The sequence below is a fragment of the Cololabis saira genome, chromosome 3 (genome assembly GCF_033807715.1).
Source record: "Cololabis saira isolate AMF1-May2022 chromosome 3, fColSai1.1, whole genome shotgun sequence".
NCBI classification, from domain to species: Eukaryota; Metazoa; Chordata; class Actinopteri; order Beloniformes; family Belonidae; genus Cololabis; species Cololabis saira.
In genome coordinates, this window is record NC_084589.1 from 36,215,292 (window position 1) to 36,231,238 (window position 15,947).

General features: G+C 43.3%; 1 protein-coding gene across 1 annotated transcript in view; it reads right to left on the bottom strand.

Moving 5' to 3' along the window:
• Positions 1-374: 374 nt before the first annotated feature.
• Positions 375-15,947, bottom strand: part of LOC133440644 (uncharacterized) — a 32,342-nt gene continuing 16,769 nt past the window's right edge. The window contains exon 8 of the mRNA XM_061717967.1: positions 375-476. Coding sequence (XP_061573951.1) covers positions 375-476 — 102 coding nt within the window. The remainder of the gene's footprint in view (positions 477-15,947) is intronic.

A 15,947-nucleotide genomic window follows, 5' to 3' on the forward strand; every position in this document is an offset into this window, starting at 1 on the left:
CTACAGTCTAGGAACCATATAAGCACGTTATTGTTGTTGATTTCTTCTTCTCCCGACAAATGTAGATAAAAATCATTATAGTACAGTGTAAAATCAATAAGGCTGACCTCCGGGACCCTGAACATAAAGAAGCAGTTCTAGATGATGGATGGATCATTTTATTAATACAATAAACTTGCATACAAACAAACCCTTTACCATGACAGAAACCTGACAGTCCAGTAGTGACGTCCTGGTTGGAACAGGAAGTGGGTGTGAATAAAGACCAGGATGAACCCTGGCTGCACAGCAACCTTTGCTCAGATCTGTCAGCAGGTTGTAACTTCATCTTGGCTGATTGCAGCTCAGTGATTCCTCTCTGATATTACAGTTGGTCACATGTGCAGCAAACCAACTGCAGCGGACATGAACTGAATGATCTCAGCTGAACTGAGCTGCAGAGAAACAACATGCTGGTGTTCACTGTGAAGCTCTGACTGGAAACAGACGGAAGAACAACATGTGGATCCTGGAATAACTTCCACCTTTAAAGGGCTGGAAGAGGAAGAAGTTTCCAAGGAATCATTCAGAACAGTTTCACCAACATGTGATTCAGGTGTTCTGATGGAAACAGAGACAGACATGTCATGTGACAGACTCAACTATCAAATCAAATCAAAGTATATTTAGACGGGACAATTCATATTAATGAAAACTACATTAAAAGGAGCATGAGGCAGGATTGAGGCAGGATTTATGAAAACAATTCGTATACGTTTTAAGTTTTCTAGTAATAATGTCAGATGAAGCGTTCCAAACCAAAAAGAATGAGCTTTCTAGCGTATCTCTCCGTTGCCTTGAACAGGCTGTGTGCTGCAAAATGTGCTGCAATTGTGGGGCCGAATTTCCTGCGCTGTCCTGCGGATGTGACGTCAAATGACGTCAAATGACACTGCATGCGCGTTCTCCCGTTGTCGGCTTCGCTGTTGGCTGCAGTACCTCCGACGGCCGTCGTGGCGCTAATGAGTCTCATTTCTTAAAAGGAGCCTCATGCTCCTTTAAGCAGTGTAAATACACCAGATTTTAGCAGAAATTCTAGTTTCCACCCGCAGTCCCCACAGAATACATAAAAACAATTCAGTCAAACAATACAATCAAACAAGGGAACAAACATAAAACATACATAGTAGCAAAATAGATTTATCAGCATTAAAAAGCAGTATGGATTGTATCTAAAGTGAACTGGTGGACTTCAAAACTGCACAGATTATGTTCAAAATCAACAATAACATGCTGCCAGACTGTATTCAAAATATGTTCAATTTAAGACAAAGCCATTACAACCTCAGAGGGGAGAGCATATACAGGAAATCAAAAATCAGAACCAACACCAAACTGAGATGCTACAGTGGCAGTGGTGTACTTATGGAATAAGTTGGAGAGGGATTTGAAATTATGTAGAACCTTAACCTTATTTAAAAAAACATTGAAAATAAGGATGATTTCTCTATATCAAATTAATGAGTGGTGATGCTTGCTTTGTTGATTTGGGTATTTATTTAATTGGGGATTTGATTTGATTATTTAAGGATGAAGGTAACATGTAGACTGCACCTTTATTTTTTATTTTTTTTGTTTTTTTTCTTGAAGAATCTTTGTTACCCCCATGGAGGCAATTTGTTTTACTGGCAGTCTTATCTCTTACTTCTTGCTTTTATTTCATTACTTTAAATAATCTTTTTGAGGGTAGGCAATGAATAAGCTTTGCTTCAGCCTACACCTTTTTTCGGTCTAGATGTTATTTGTATATTGGAAACTTTTTTGTAATGTTTTCTTTGAACAGTGTATTCGTTTCCTTGTTGTCATTTTTATTTTATTTTATTTTTTTGTGATGTCATGACCGAAATAAAGTAACTAACTAAACTAAAGTGACTTGAGTTTAAAGTGACTTGAGCAAAAAATGTATATTACAATAATGAAATACCAGCGATGGTAATATTATGGTACTGAGAGTATCCAAGTTGTGTGACATACAAAGTGCGTGTTGCATTGCACATTGCCCTAGAACGTACGAATTAAAACAGAAAATTAACATTAAGACAAACCCCGTGCGGCGGGTGGGTGCACCTGCCCGCGTCGGCAGTCGGGTGGCTTTGGGTTTTTTATCCTTTAAATACTTTCAGGGCTTGTTTGTAGACTATTTCAATTTGTTTTAGTGTTGTCTTACAGGCTGTTGGCCAGCTTGTTATGCAGTAGGACATGTGTGGTATGATCATGGTATCAAAATATAATTTTGCTGTCTCAACAGTTAGGTTGTTCCTAATAAACCTGAAGTTGGACAAGTTAAACTTGATTCTGTTCACAGTCTTTTTTATCTGGTGTTCGAAAAGGAGTTGAAGGTCAAGAGTGATTCCTAGGTATTTAATCTTTTGCACCACCTCAATTTGTTTACCTTGTACATATATGTTGGAATTAATATCAGTGTTTACCCTTTTTGAGAAGTACATGCATACAGTCTTAGATACGTTTAAGTGCATTTGCAATTTCTCAAGCCAGTTGTACACATTTGACATAGCATCTGTCAGTTCTCTTGCAGCATACAGAACAGTATCATCAGCATACATTTGACAGGTGATATTCGAAGGACAGCAGCTTGGCAGATCATTTATAAATAAACTAAAAAGCAGCAGAACTAGGACCGACCCCTGTGGTACCCCAAGGTTGTTGTTTCGTGACGTTGACTGGATGTTCTTTATCCTAACACACCGTGTTCTTGATGAGATGTAGGATTTAATCCAGTTCAATGTATTTAGGGAGAGGTTAAAGTAAGACAATTTAGTTAACAGTATCTGGTGATTAATGGTGTCAAAAGCTTTTCTAAGATCAATAAAAACAGTACCAATAACACCACCTGTATACAGCTTTCTCAGTAGAGGGGTGTTTTCTAAAGCCAAATTGCATCCTGTTAAGGGTGTATGGACTGTTGTTAAGATGTCCAATAATTTGCTCCACTACAAGTTTTTCTATGACCTTGGATACTGCAGGAAGTATACTTATCGGTCTATAATTACTAATTGTTGCAGGATTTCCTGATTTAAAGACTGGTGTGATGATAGAGAACTTCCACGGGTTAGGGAAGGACCCTTTGATTATGGATTTATTTATGTTCAGAGGTGTCAAAAGTATTCACATTCATTACTCAGGTAGAAGTATAGATACTAGAGTTTAAAAATACTCCTGTAGAAGTTGAAGTATCAACTCAAGTTTTTTACTCAAGTAAAAGTATAAAAGTACTGGTTTTAAGACTAATTAAAGTATAAAAGTAAAAGTAATGAAAGGGGAAAAAAAGCCATTAAGGACAAAAGCCATTGGAAATGAATGCATCTTAGTATAATGCAAATATATTAAAGAACCATATATGTGTACTATTGAGCATTAACATGTGTTTCAGAGAGCAGAAGATATGATGACTAGTTGCCTATAAGTATTGTAATGGTGCAAAAAGTCAAACTTTAGATGCATGTTATCTTTTATCCTAACCTTTATTGGAATGTACATCCAACTTCAGTTGCAGGAATCTGAGGGCAACGGATGTAAGAACAAAACTGGACAAGAACATCTGAGCCACAACCACAACCAAATTCACTCTATCCGGATGGCGCAATTTAACTGGATAGTTTTTTTTTTTAAGGCCAAAATGAAATAGAGTAACAAGGCTGTTTTTAAAATGTAAGGAGTAAAAAGTACAGATAATTGCGTGAAAATGTAAGGAGTAAAAGTAAAAAGTGGTCTGAAAAATAATTACTCCAGTGAAGTATAGATAACCAAAATTTCTACTTAAGTAAGGTAATGAAGTACTTTGTTACTTGACACCTCTGTTTATGATGGTGGTTAAGGGTGTTACGAATGGGTCCTTGTGATATTTTAAGAATGATACATCTATCTGTCCAACAGAGACAATTTCTCTGACAGGAGGAGACTGTTGAGACTGAACTCAGCACAGAGACACTAAAGAACCAAGCCAGAACCTGAACCCAGGATAGAGAGGTTCAGTGAATGTGGTGTTGAAGGTGTGGAGGTGGATCAGTCTGTCAGAGGAGACGCTGTAGTAGCCAGATTTCCAGCAGGAACGTCCACATACACTGCTACTCTCTCAGAGACTGAGGAAGAGGAGGAGGAATATGTTACTGTGTTATTGTGCCAGACAGAGTACCGACCACCATCAGAACAGGACAGACTCCAGGACTGATCGTTCCATCCAAAACTACGGTCTTTAGAGTCTCCTTTCCTGCTGATTCTTCTGTAACTCACTGAAACAGAAACATGTCCTCTCCACTGGACCTCCCAGTAACAGCGACCCGTCAGAACTTCTCTACACAGCACCTGACACCAGAAATCAAACCTGTCTGGATGATCAGGATATGACTGATCCTCCCCCACACACATCATCTTCCTGTTGTTGTCAGACATTTTGATGTTGTTGTTGACTGTGTTTGTGTCGATGGTGAGTTGACACGAATCTGAAGGAGAGAACAAACAACCCAACTGCAGTTATTATTGATATGTCATCACTAGCGGAGCAGGCGGGGGGGCAGAGGGGGTGGCCGCACCGGGCTCACTGCTGTGTGGGGGCCCACGCCGAAGAGGAAGAAAAAAGTGTGCTGGATAAAATAAGTAAAGTTGGACTGTATAACACTTGCGTTCATATGGATAAAGTTGTTTAAAAAATAAAAATAAAAGAAATAGTCCCTTCTCCCCGTGTGTGTCTGCCTGTCATGCACGGGTTCGCGCGCGCGCATGTTGTCTGTTTACTTTTAGCCAGTTGTCGCATCAGAGCCTTAAAGCAGGAAAGTCATGCTGAGTTTCAGCAGCTGAAGTTGATTAAAAACTATCTCCGGGCAGCATGGATGAGGCTAGACTATCAAACCTCACCTTGCTCTCAATCGAGAGGGACTTCGCCATTGAAGAGAGCAAAGTGATTGTGACCAAAAAGACGAGTCATTAAGAAATCCTGTGCTGAGGTCGAGGTTGCCAGATCTGGTTCCAGCCCAAATACAACATAAAACCCACCGAAATAATGAAAAACCAGCCCGAATCTTACATTCTCTGTTAAAACCATAAATTATTAAATGCGTAATACATTTCATCTTCACACTTCTAAATAGCCCAAAAAAAGTTCAGGCTCCAAACAAAAACTACAATAAAATTGAGTAGATTAAAGCAAATATATTATCAGTGAGTTTATTGTGTAAGTTTATACTTTTCTCTGCCATAATGGAAACTTTTTTGTTAATAAATTCTCCTAAATATTTAGTAAAAACCAGGAAAAGCAGCCCAAATATATATTTTTCAGCCCAATTGGGCTGAAACCTGCCCAACCTAGCAACACAGATTTAGAACATCCGCAGGAGATTATCCTCAAAATGATGAAATAAACAATGTAATGAATAAAATGAAGACCCTTGGATTGAGATTTAAGACAAATTAAGACATTTAAATGCCTTATTTTAGCAAAAATTGAATTTGAGACTTTTTCAGGATGAGGCAGCATGGATGAGGTCAGACTATAAAACCTCACCTTGCTCTCAATCGAGAGGGACTTTGCCGTTGATAAGAGCAAAGTGATTGAAAGGTTTGCGGCGATGAAGAACCGGCTGATGGTTCGGAAATAGTTCGGATTTGAAAAAGTTTTAAAATTAAAGTTTTTGCATTTTGGATCATTCAATGTGCTACCCCACCCCCCGGATGGAAATATTTTTTCTTGTGGTTTTCTGCCCATCGCTGGATGAAACCATCAATAGTAATCTGTCATAATATTAATTATTTCTGATAAAATTGTCATAATGCTGAATATATGGCTTTTCCTATATTGTTTGTTGCTGTTTGACCGCCGTGTCCGATTGTGTTAAATGCTGTATTGAATCAGCTGTATTGAATCCGACATCACTGGATGTCATTTGATTTTATCTCCAGGTTAATACCTACCTGCATTAGGCTTTTTTTTTTTTTTTAGCAATTATGTTTTAACGGGGATGTTTAGGCCACAAGGGCCCATCTAGAATGCTTCGCCCCCCCTGGGCTGGGACCCCTGCTCCGCCCCTGTCTGTCATTGATCATTGATGGAGTCACGAATGTGTGATGTGACAGTGTGAAGATGGTTAAATGTGAATGAAATAAAAACACACTTACACTTCCTCAGACCTGGTTTCATCCATTGTTGTCCAGCAGGCTCCACCCTGAAAGGAGGAGGGTGGTCAGACCAGCACAGTCTCTTTCAACAAACATGGACATTACATGGCTCTCACACACTGATGAAGGAACAGTCCAACACTTGGACAGATGCACTTGAATGCAAAATCCCTGAAGTCCTGTCCTGTGGTCGTCACGTTCCAGCACAGTTTGAATACATTCTTTTCATCTGATTTCATCTTTGCTGAATCAGGAGCAGGAAGAGCCCGTGTCATGGATGAGTGAACGTGCAGCTGTTATTGTGCTGTGATGGGCCTCAAAACCACATTGCTGTTTACTGGGTCAAGAACGGCTCAGAGTTGTGAACTGCATCTATCAGCTCTGCTGCAGCACCAGATGAGCTGCAGCAGCTCTATCTGCTCAAAGATCTCTGCTCAAAGTGTCATAGAAAAAATTCTGACATTATAGCCTATGGTTTGTAACAAAAGGCCAACAGGTGTAAGGAACAGGATGGAAAGTAGGGGTGTAAAAAACATGTAAATGCAGATGAAAGGGTCACATCTCTTTTGTAATGTACACCTTCCTCTAAAAGGACTAGCATCCAATTCAATTCATTTCAATTTACTGTATTTGTTGAACAGGGACCGTACATATTAATAAAACACATGTGTAAATATGCATGGTTTTAGCCAGAGGCTAATTTCCACCATTCGTCCTTGCGGCAAATTAATGCCAGACACAGAATCGGACACCAGCAGACATACGCGACGAGATATGACATCCATATCAACAAAACACAACCTTAACAAACACGACTGAGCTAGATAAAAATCATTAAGCAATAAAACATGTTACCATTGATAAACCAATAATTAAGTGACCATAAAGTTAAAGTGCTAGGTGCTTAAGTGCTAGTTTGTAAAGTGCTGATGCATATTGCACATTGTCCTATTGCACTTTTCTGGCACACACTGACATGTGTGTGCTAATGTTATTGCACAAGTTGGCATTATAGCGTACATATTTGTTATTATGTATGGACCATTGTACATTTGCATACATGCTAAATGTATGTAATGATACAGTTTATCACCAGCAACACCCCCCCCACCCAAAAAAAACCCCTTACATTAGAAATACAGTTATCAATTACAGTTTCAATGTCAAGTTTATTATAATAGCCCAATTAATGTTCACACCTCTGGTTTTCCTTCAGCCAGATTTTAAGTTTTGTTTTAAAAGAGGGTAAAGTAGAGCTGTCTCTGATAGTGGTAGGAAGACTATTCCAATACAAAACATTCGTCATTGCCGAGGTAAGAATCCGGGCAGCCTCTGTGATGTTGGGCCCATCCGCGTAAGCCGCGTAAAGCTGGGCATGGACATTTTTACAGCAATCAAAAAGTCATCAATATAGACAGAAAATAAAAGGGGAACAAGGACTGATCCTTGGGGGACCCCTACTGGACAGTTTAGGTAAGTGGATTTGGCGCCGTTAATCACAACACACTGTTTTCGATCTGTGAGATAGGATCTGAACCAGCTGATCGCCTGAGCAGAGACATTAAACTTGGACAATTTTGTCAGCAGTATGTGGTGGTCAACGGTGTCAAAGACCCTCTTGAGGTCTAGGAAGACGGCTCCCACACAGCCGCATCTATCAAGGAGACATTTCCACAAACATAGTTATGGCAGATTCTTTTGAATGATGAACCCGGAAACCGAACTGCATAGGATGCATTGCTGTAGGTCCACTAATAAGGTGATTTATTAACTGTTTCGCTACCCATTTTTCAATAACTTTGGAAATTACTGGAAGAACACTGATTGGTCTATAGTTATTAAGCTCAGATGTACTTCCGGATTTGAAAATTGGGTTTATTACACTCACCTTCCAGTTACATGGGACAACAGAATATTTGATAGACATATTTATTAGCTGAGTGATGGGACAGACAAGAGACTCCTTGTGGCCTATTAAGAAATTTCTGTCAAGGCCATACTCATCCTTGCCACTGGAGTGCTAATAATTTTCAAAACTTCTATTTCAAAGACCTCAGTTTTGTTAAAAACTTGCTGTTCATGATTGACAGGGTAAAAAACACAATCAGGAGCAGCGAACAGACCTGATATTTCTTAATAAAAAACAAGTTAAATTCTTCAGCCAGGGTGACAGGATCTCTCACTAACTGGTTGTTTATATTTAGCTCCATTCCTTTAGTATTATGTTTTGTCTGCCGACCTGATAGGTTATTGATTTCCTTCCACACCTTTTTTGAATTTCCTTTAGCATTCTCGATTATGTTAAAAAAAAAAAATTTGCTTTAGCATTCCGTAGGGCTGATGTTACTTTATTCCGTGCAGAAGTGAAGTTTTGACGATCAACAGTTAGACCGTTTTTTAACGATTTTTTTAACATCCAGTCTCTAACTTTTTGCAATGCGTGACATACTTGAGTGAACCAAGGAAGGCAGTTGGATTTCTTTGTCCTGGAGCTCCCTTTACTGGAGAAGGACATTATAACCTCCTTGATTTTATTAGAGACGGAGTCAGCACTTGAATTTATATCACCCTCAAAAAACAAATGTTCCCATTCTAGCTTCTTAAAAGCTTAGACAACATTTCCCCTCAGAGGATATCTGTGCAGATTTGTCCTCAGTTCTCAGCTCTCAGTCCTCCAGTCCAAATGTCGGGTGCAGGTATCTGTATTTTACTCTATGCAATTAATAAAAATTGCCACAACAAAATCCAGAGAGCCACAAAGATGATGTCCACAACATCACAATGAAGAGTCCAGCACACTGATGTCCTTCTGTCTTCATACCTGAGAGTAACCAGTCTCCAGCGGGGATCGTTCAGTCCAGCAGATAAAAAGCTTCACTGCTGACTCTCCTGGATGGTTGTAGCTCAGGTCCAGCTCTCTCAGATGGGAGGGATTGGAGCTCAGAGCTGAGACCAGAGAAGCACAGCCTTCCTCTGAGATCAGACAGCCTGAGAGCCTGCAGACACACAACACAACACCCATGCAGAGACTCTGAGAGAACTGCTCTGAGACTAAAGCTGACTCTGTCCTCATGTTCACCTGATGATGGCACTGAAGGAAAAGTCAGAGGATCAGCAGAAACACATCAGCAATCTTCAATATCAACCACAGTTCTAACCGTCAACAGTTGAACACTTAGGGCCTGATTTACTAAAGGTTTGCGTGTGTAAAAACGTGTGCAAACTTGACATCACGCGCAAACCAATGTGCAAGCTGATCTACTAACAGCATGCAAAGAGGACTGCGCCTCTCAAATGAGCAAAATAGCACACGCTGTTCATTTAGTACTTTTGCCCTGATGAATTATCAATATGGGGCGTACCCGCCAGAAAGCGCTAAATACTGGGAGGGGAAAATGCAAATAAGTCCATTTACCACACGCAATGAGATTTACCAAGCCTGAAAGTTTTTGCGGGGATTGTGATTGTGTCTGTATTTAATACGTTTGAAAGGAAGGTGCTAATCTGCCCAGCATTACGCAGGGATGCTTGTTGGTGCCTGATTTGAGGACTGGGGTGGGGATGGCTCAACTTGTGGTGAGGATTCTCCACATGCAAAAAGCAGAAATATTTTATTTGAATGTTAAATCGAGTATTATTCAGCAAAAGGTTGCCACAGGAGGCACATTCATTTTTTTATTTGTGATAATAAATAAATCACGTGTTTTCATGGAGAAAAAAATGTTTCTTATTGTGCGCCTATACTTGTTCTGCAGTTGTCATACCCCGGTGTTGTGCCGTATTCAGCACCCCTGCCGTGAAAAGCACAAAAATGATATTCTCATTCCGTGTCACGTTCTGTTTAGCGTCCAGTTTTGTGTTAATGATTCATGTTTAAATGCGCTCATGGATTCCACAATAGTCATACTTTCCCACAATCACAGTCACAGATAACAAAAATCGGGTAAATGGTTATTGATTTCATTAATTAATAGCCTGCTTACTGTGTTGTCTTCCATAATATTTGTAAATATATATAATATAAACTCCTAAGTATGTGTTTGTGTGAGTGTGTATATATAAATATATTGAAGTGTCAGTGTGTTGTTTTTTTTCTTGGTCTACTTATCATTGAATATACGAGGGGGTGCTTTTCACGGCAGGGGTGCTGAATACGGCACAACAATTTGCCTCTTCCACTAATATCTCTAACTCCAACTCGTCAAATTTCATTTTGCGCTTGCAACTATCCTGCTTTCCATCCAGACTCTCCATGGCGCAAACAAGTAAGACAAATAAGACACGCAACACCTCATTTAAATACTGCGGTTTGCGCCTGTTATCAATTGCGCATGCAATCTTAGTTGATCACCCGGAAAACACACACAGCACGTGCAAACTTTTTCAGTGCACACACAATTTAGTACTCTTTATTTAGGATCTTAGTAGATCGGGCACTTAGTGGATTCTGACCTGAGAGACTCCAGGTGACATTGTAGACTCTCCAGTCCAGGACACAGCTTCTTCAGTCCTGAATCCTGCAGGTGGTTGTTACTCAGGTCCAGTTCTGTCAGACTAGAGGACTGAGAGCTGAGAACTGAGGACAGATCTGCACAGATGTCCTCTGAGAGGTTACAACCACTCAACCTGCAGAGGAGATTAAAGAGAAATTATGAGGTTATTTAGGAAAACTTGCATATAACATCCCCTCCTTGAACCGCCACCTTACTGTGGTGGAGGGGTTTGTGTGCCCGAGTGATCCTAGGAGCTATGTTGTCGGGGGCATTACGCCCCTGGTAGGGTCTCCCATGGCAAACAGGTCCTAGGTGACGGGTCAGAGTAAGAGCGGTTCACAAGCCTATCATGAAGAGGAAGACAGCGAGGACCGTAACGTCGCCCCGATCGGCGTCACCCGGGCCCCTCCCTGGAGCCAGGCCTGGGGTTGGGGCTCGAAGGCGAGCACCTGGTGGCCGGGTCTTTGCCCGTGAGACCCAGCCGGGCTCAGCCCGAAATGGCGACATGGGTCTGGGAGGAGTTCGGTGAGGCTATGGAGGAAGACTTTCGGTCGGCCTCGAGGAAATTCTGGCGGACCGTTTGGCGCCTCACAAGGGGGAAGCAGTACTCTGCCGGGACCATTTATGGTGTGGATGGGGAGCTGTTGACCTCGACTGGGGACATCGTCGGACGGTGGAAGGAATACTTCGAGGATCTCCTCAACCCGACTGACATGCTTTCCACTGAGGAAGCAGAGAGTGGGGACTCTGGGGCGTGCTCATCCATCACCCAAGCCGGGTGGTTCTTAAGCTCCTCAGTGGCAGGGCACCGGGGGTGGATGAGATTCGCCCGGAGTGCCTCAAGTCTCTCGATGTCGTAGGGCTGTCTTGGTTGACACGCCTCTGCGACATTGCATGGAGGAAGGGGACAGTACCGCTGGAGTGGCAAACCGGGGTGGTGGTCCCTCTTTTTAAAAAGGGGGACCGGAGAGTGTGCTCCAACTATAGGGGCCTCCTTCTCAGCCTCCCCGGTAAAGTCTATGCCAGGGTACTGGAGAGGAGAATACGGCCGATAGTTGAACCTCGGATTCAGGAGGAACAATGCGGTTTTCGTCCCGGTCGCGGAACACTGGACCAGCTCTACACCCTCCGCAGGGTGCTCGAGGGTTCATGGGAATTTGCCCAACCAGTCTACATGTGTTTTGTGGATCTGGAGAAGGCATTTGACCGTGTCCCTCGTGCCATTCTGTGGGGGGCGCTCAGTGAGTATGGAGTCCGGAGCCCTCTATTAAGAGCTGTCTGGTCTCTCTATGATCGGAGCAGGAGTCTAGTTATCATTGCTGGCAGTAGATCAGACTTGTTCCTGGTGCATGTTGGACTCCGGGAGGGCTGCCCTTTGTCACCGGTCCTGTTCATAATTTTTATGGACAGGATTTCTAGGCGCACCCAGGGGCCGGAGGGGATCCGGTTTGGGAACCACAAGATTTCATCTCTGCTTTTTGCGGATGACGTTGTCCTGTTGGCTTCATCGGCCCAGGACCTTCAGCATTTGCTGGGGCGGTTTGAGGCCGAGTGTGACGCGGCAGGGATGAGAATCAGCACCTCCAAGACCGAGGCCATGGTTCTCCACCGGGAAAGGGCCTTCTCCGGGTGGGTGGAGAAGTCCTGCCTCAGGTGGAGGAGTTCAAGTATCTTGGGGTCTTGTTCACGAGTGAGGGAACAATGGAGCGGGAGATTGACATACGGATCGGTGCAGCGTCCGCAGTTATGCGGACGATGTACCGGACCGTCGTGGTGAAGAAGGAGCTGAGTCGAAAGGCGAAGCTCTCGATTTACCGGTCAATCTACGCACCTACCCTCACCTATGGTCATGAACTTTGGGTAGTGACCGAAAGGACGAGATCGCGGATACAAGCGGCCAAGATGAGTTTCCTCCGGAGGGTGGCTGGACGCTCCCTTAGAGATAGGGTGAGGAGTTCGGTCACCCGGGAGGAGCTCGGAGTCGAGCCGCTGCTCCTTCACATTGAGAGGAGTCAGCTGAGGTGGCTTGGGCATCTGTACCGGATCCTCCTGGATGCCTCCCTAGGGAGGTGTTCCAGGCATGTCCCTCCGGGAGGAGACCCCAGGGAAGACCCAGGACACGCTGGCGAGACTATGTCTCTCGGCTGGCCTGAGAACGCCTCGGACTCCCCCCGGAAGAGCTGGAGGAAGTGTCTGGGGTGAAGGAAGTCTGGGCATCTTTGTTGAGACTGCTGCCCCCGTGACCCAGGAACAGATAAGCGGCGGACGATGGATGGATGGATGGATGTATATAACATTTCATGTACAAGACAACTCAAAGTGCTTAAAATAAAAACATTTAAAAAATGAATTAAAAACATAAGAAATTAAGAGCAGTAATTTAAGACAGATAGACATAACTCAATAAAAAGGTTTTCAACTTGACTAAAGGCTATAGAGAGTTTCAGCATCCCTGATGCATTCTGGGAGTTTGTTCCACAGGTGAGGAGCAAAAGCTGAATGAAATCATCCAGAGATTTATAAACCAGCAGCAGGATTTTAACATCTATTATGGGACAGACAGGAAACCAGTGTAATGACCATCAACCGGTCTATCAAGATGTTCTTGTTGATTGTGTTGAATGCAGCACTGAGATCCAGAAAGACTAAGATTGAAATGTTGCCATTATTGAAGTGGATATCATTAAGACCTTTACTAGAGCTGTCTCAGTGCTGTGATGTGGCCGTAAACCTGACTGGAACACATCAAAACCGTCGTTTCGTGTCAGAACGTTGTACAGGTTTTTGAAAAATGAGTTAAATTCAATGGAGCGTGAGATTGACAGACGGATCGGTGCAGCGTCCGCAGTAATGCGGTCGATGTACTGGACCGTCGTGGTGAAGAGGGAGCTGAGTCGAAAGGCGAAGCTCTCGATTTACCGGTCAATCTACGCCCCTACCCTCACCTATGGTCATGAACTTTGGGTAGTGACCGAAAGGACAAGATCGCGGATACAAGCGGCCGAGATGAGTTTCCTCCGCAGGGTGGCTGGACGCTCCCTTAGAGATAGGGTGAGGAGTTCGGTCACCCGGGAGGAGCTCGGAGTCGAGCCGCTGCTCCTTCACATTGAGAGGAGTCAGCTGAGGTGGCTTGGGCATCTGTACCGGATGCCTCCTGGACGCCTCCCTAGGGAGGTGTTCCAGGCGTGTTCCAGGCATGTCCCTCCCGGAGGAGACCCCAGGGAAGACCCAGGACACGCTGGCGAGACTATGTCTCTCGGCTGGCCTGGGAACGCCTCGGACTCCCCCCGGAAGAGTTGGAGGAAGTGTCTGGGGTGAGGGAAGTCTGGGCATCCCTGCTGAGGCTGCTGCCCCCGCGACCCGGTAACGGATAAAGCGCGAGAAGATAAGTGAGTGAGAGTGAGTTAAATTCAGGATATCAACCAGAAAGGCCACTCCACAGCTACCACACTTGCTCAAATGACTGATGATTGATTGCTTGAAATGGATGACAAAAAATGTCGGTACTAAACTGTTGGATATGAGGCCAGTATTTGATGTTCTTGACCATAATGTGTTATTGAATAAGTTAAGCTGCTATAGTTTTGAATCAACTGCTATTGCATGTGGTAAGAGTTTTTTCTCTGATAGGAAAAGCACTGTTTACTTTAATGGTAGCGATTCCAAGCTGAGAGCCGTGAGCTGTGGGGTGCCCCAAGGGAGTTCTTTGGGATCGCTTTCATTTTCAATATTCATCAATAATTTACTGTTTATTCTAAATTATGCCACCATTGCAATGTATGCTGATGACTAGACAGTTTTACATCGGCAAATGCGCCTGCTGGATTAACTGAGATTTAATGGGTGGAATTAAAATTAACATAAAAATGGATGATAAGAAACAAATGAGTTCTGAATAAGGTGACGCGAAAGTGGACTGTTTTAGGTTCAAAACATGTATTAAGAAATTACCCTTTGCTATCCTTAACTATGGGTGATCTAGTGATAGAGCAAGTAACAGAAGTGAAGGTATTGTAGAGAGTCAAATGTCCTGGAATAGACAGGTTGACCAAATATTGTTTTTGCCTAATGATTAGATTAAACAGGTGATACACGCATCGGTCTTGTCAAATGTAGATTATTGCTCCGTGATTTGGTCCAGTACAACCAAACGTAACCTGGCCAGACTGCAGGCAAATCAGAACAAAGCAGATAGCTGAGTCATTCAGCGCTTTTATCAGACCAGTGGAAGTATAATGAAACCCCATCCATCCTGGTTAAGTGGAGAATGTAGGATGCAATATTCATGGATGACGTTAATCAATAAAGTAGTTATGACTTAAACACCAGAAACACTCTACAGAAGATTATCATTTTTTTCACACACACAATAATTGGTCGAGGCGGACATCAGCAAGTGGTTTTCTGTTGCCTCCATGTCGAAGTAACTTAAAACAGAAGACAATGAATCACAGAGCGATGGCGGTGTGGAGTAAATTACCAGATGTTTGGACTTTAGATAATATGATAAGCTTTAAGAAGAAGCTCAAGTTATTTTTGTTTACTCAGGAGAATAAAATGGACTGTTAAGACTTGAGCTATTAAGCCCCAGATATACTTGCAGGTCATAACGCGTACGCATCATGGCCGCCGCGCGTATCCTGCGTTCATTTGACATGTCGACGTGCACGTTCTCAAAAAGACACTGAAAGCGACCTGCTCTTCTCCCTGTGGCCGCGTGTGGCGCTGGTCCCGGTCAGATAACAGCTGGCCACAAGTAACAACGCGGAGGTCGCTGGCGCTGTTTCCTTTGCCCAGATCGCAACCAAAGCAATCTTATAATCTCCTCTTCATCCAATGTTGACATGTTAACTTGTTTGTTGTTCAAATCTGCTACTTCTACTACTGCTGCTACTACCCTCACTCATCTCACTCACTCATCTTCTCCCGCTTTATCCGTTCCCGGGTCGCGGGGGCAGCAGCCTCAGCATGGATGCCCAGACTTCCCTCACCCCAGACACTTCCTCCAGCTCTTCCGGGGGGAGTCCGAGGCGTTCCCAGGCCAGCCGAGAGACATAGGGCCCGATTTACTAAAGGTTTGCGTGTGTTAAAACCTGTGCAAACTTGACAGCACCCGCAAACCAAAGTGCCAGCTGATCTACTAACAGCGTGGAAAGAGGATTGCGTCTCTCAAATGCGCTAAATTGCACACGCAATTCAGTTAGTACTTTTGCCCTGATGAATAATCAATATGGGGCGTAACCGCCAGAGAGCGCTAAATACTGGGAGGGGAAGATGCAAATTGCT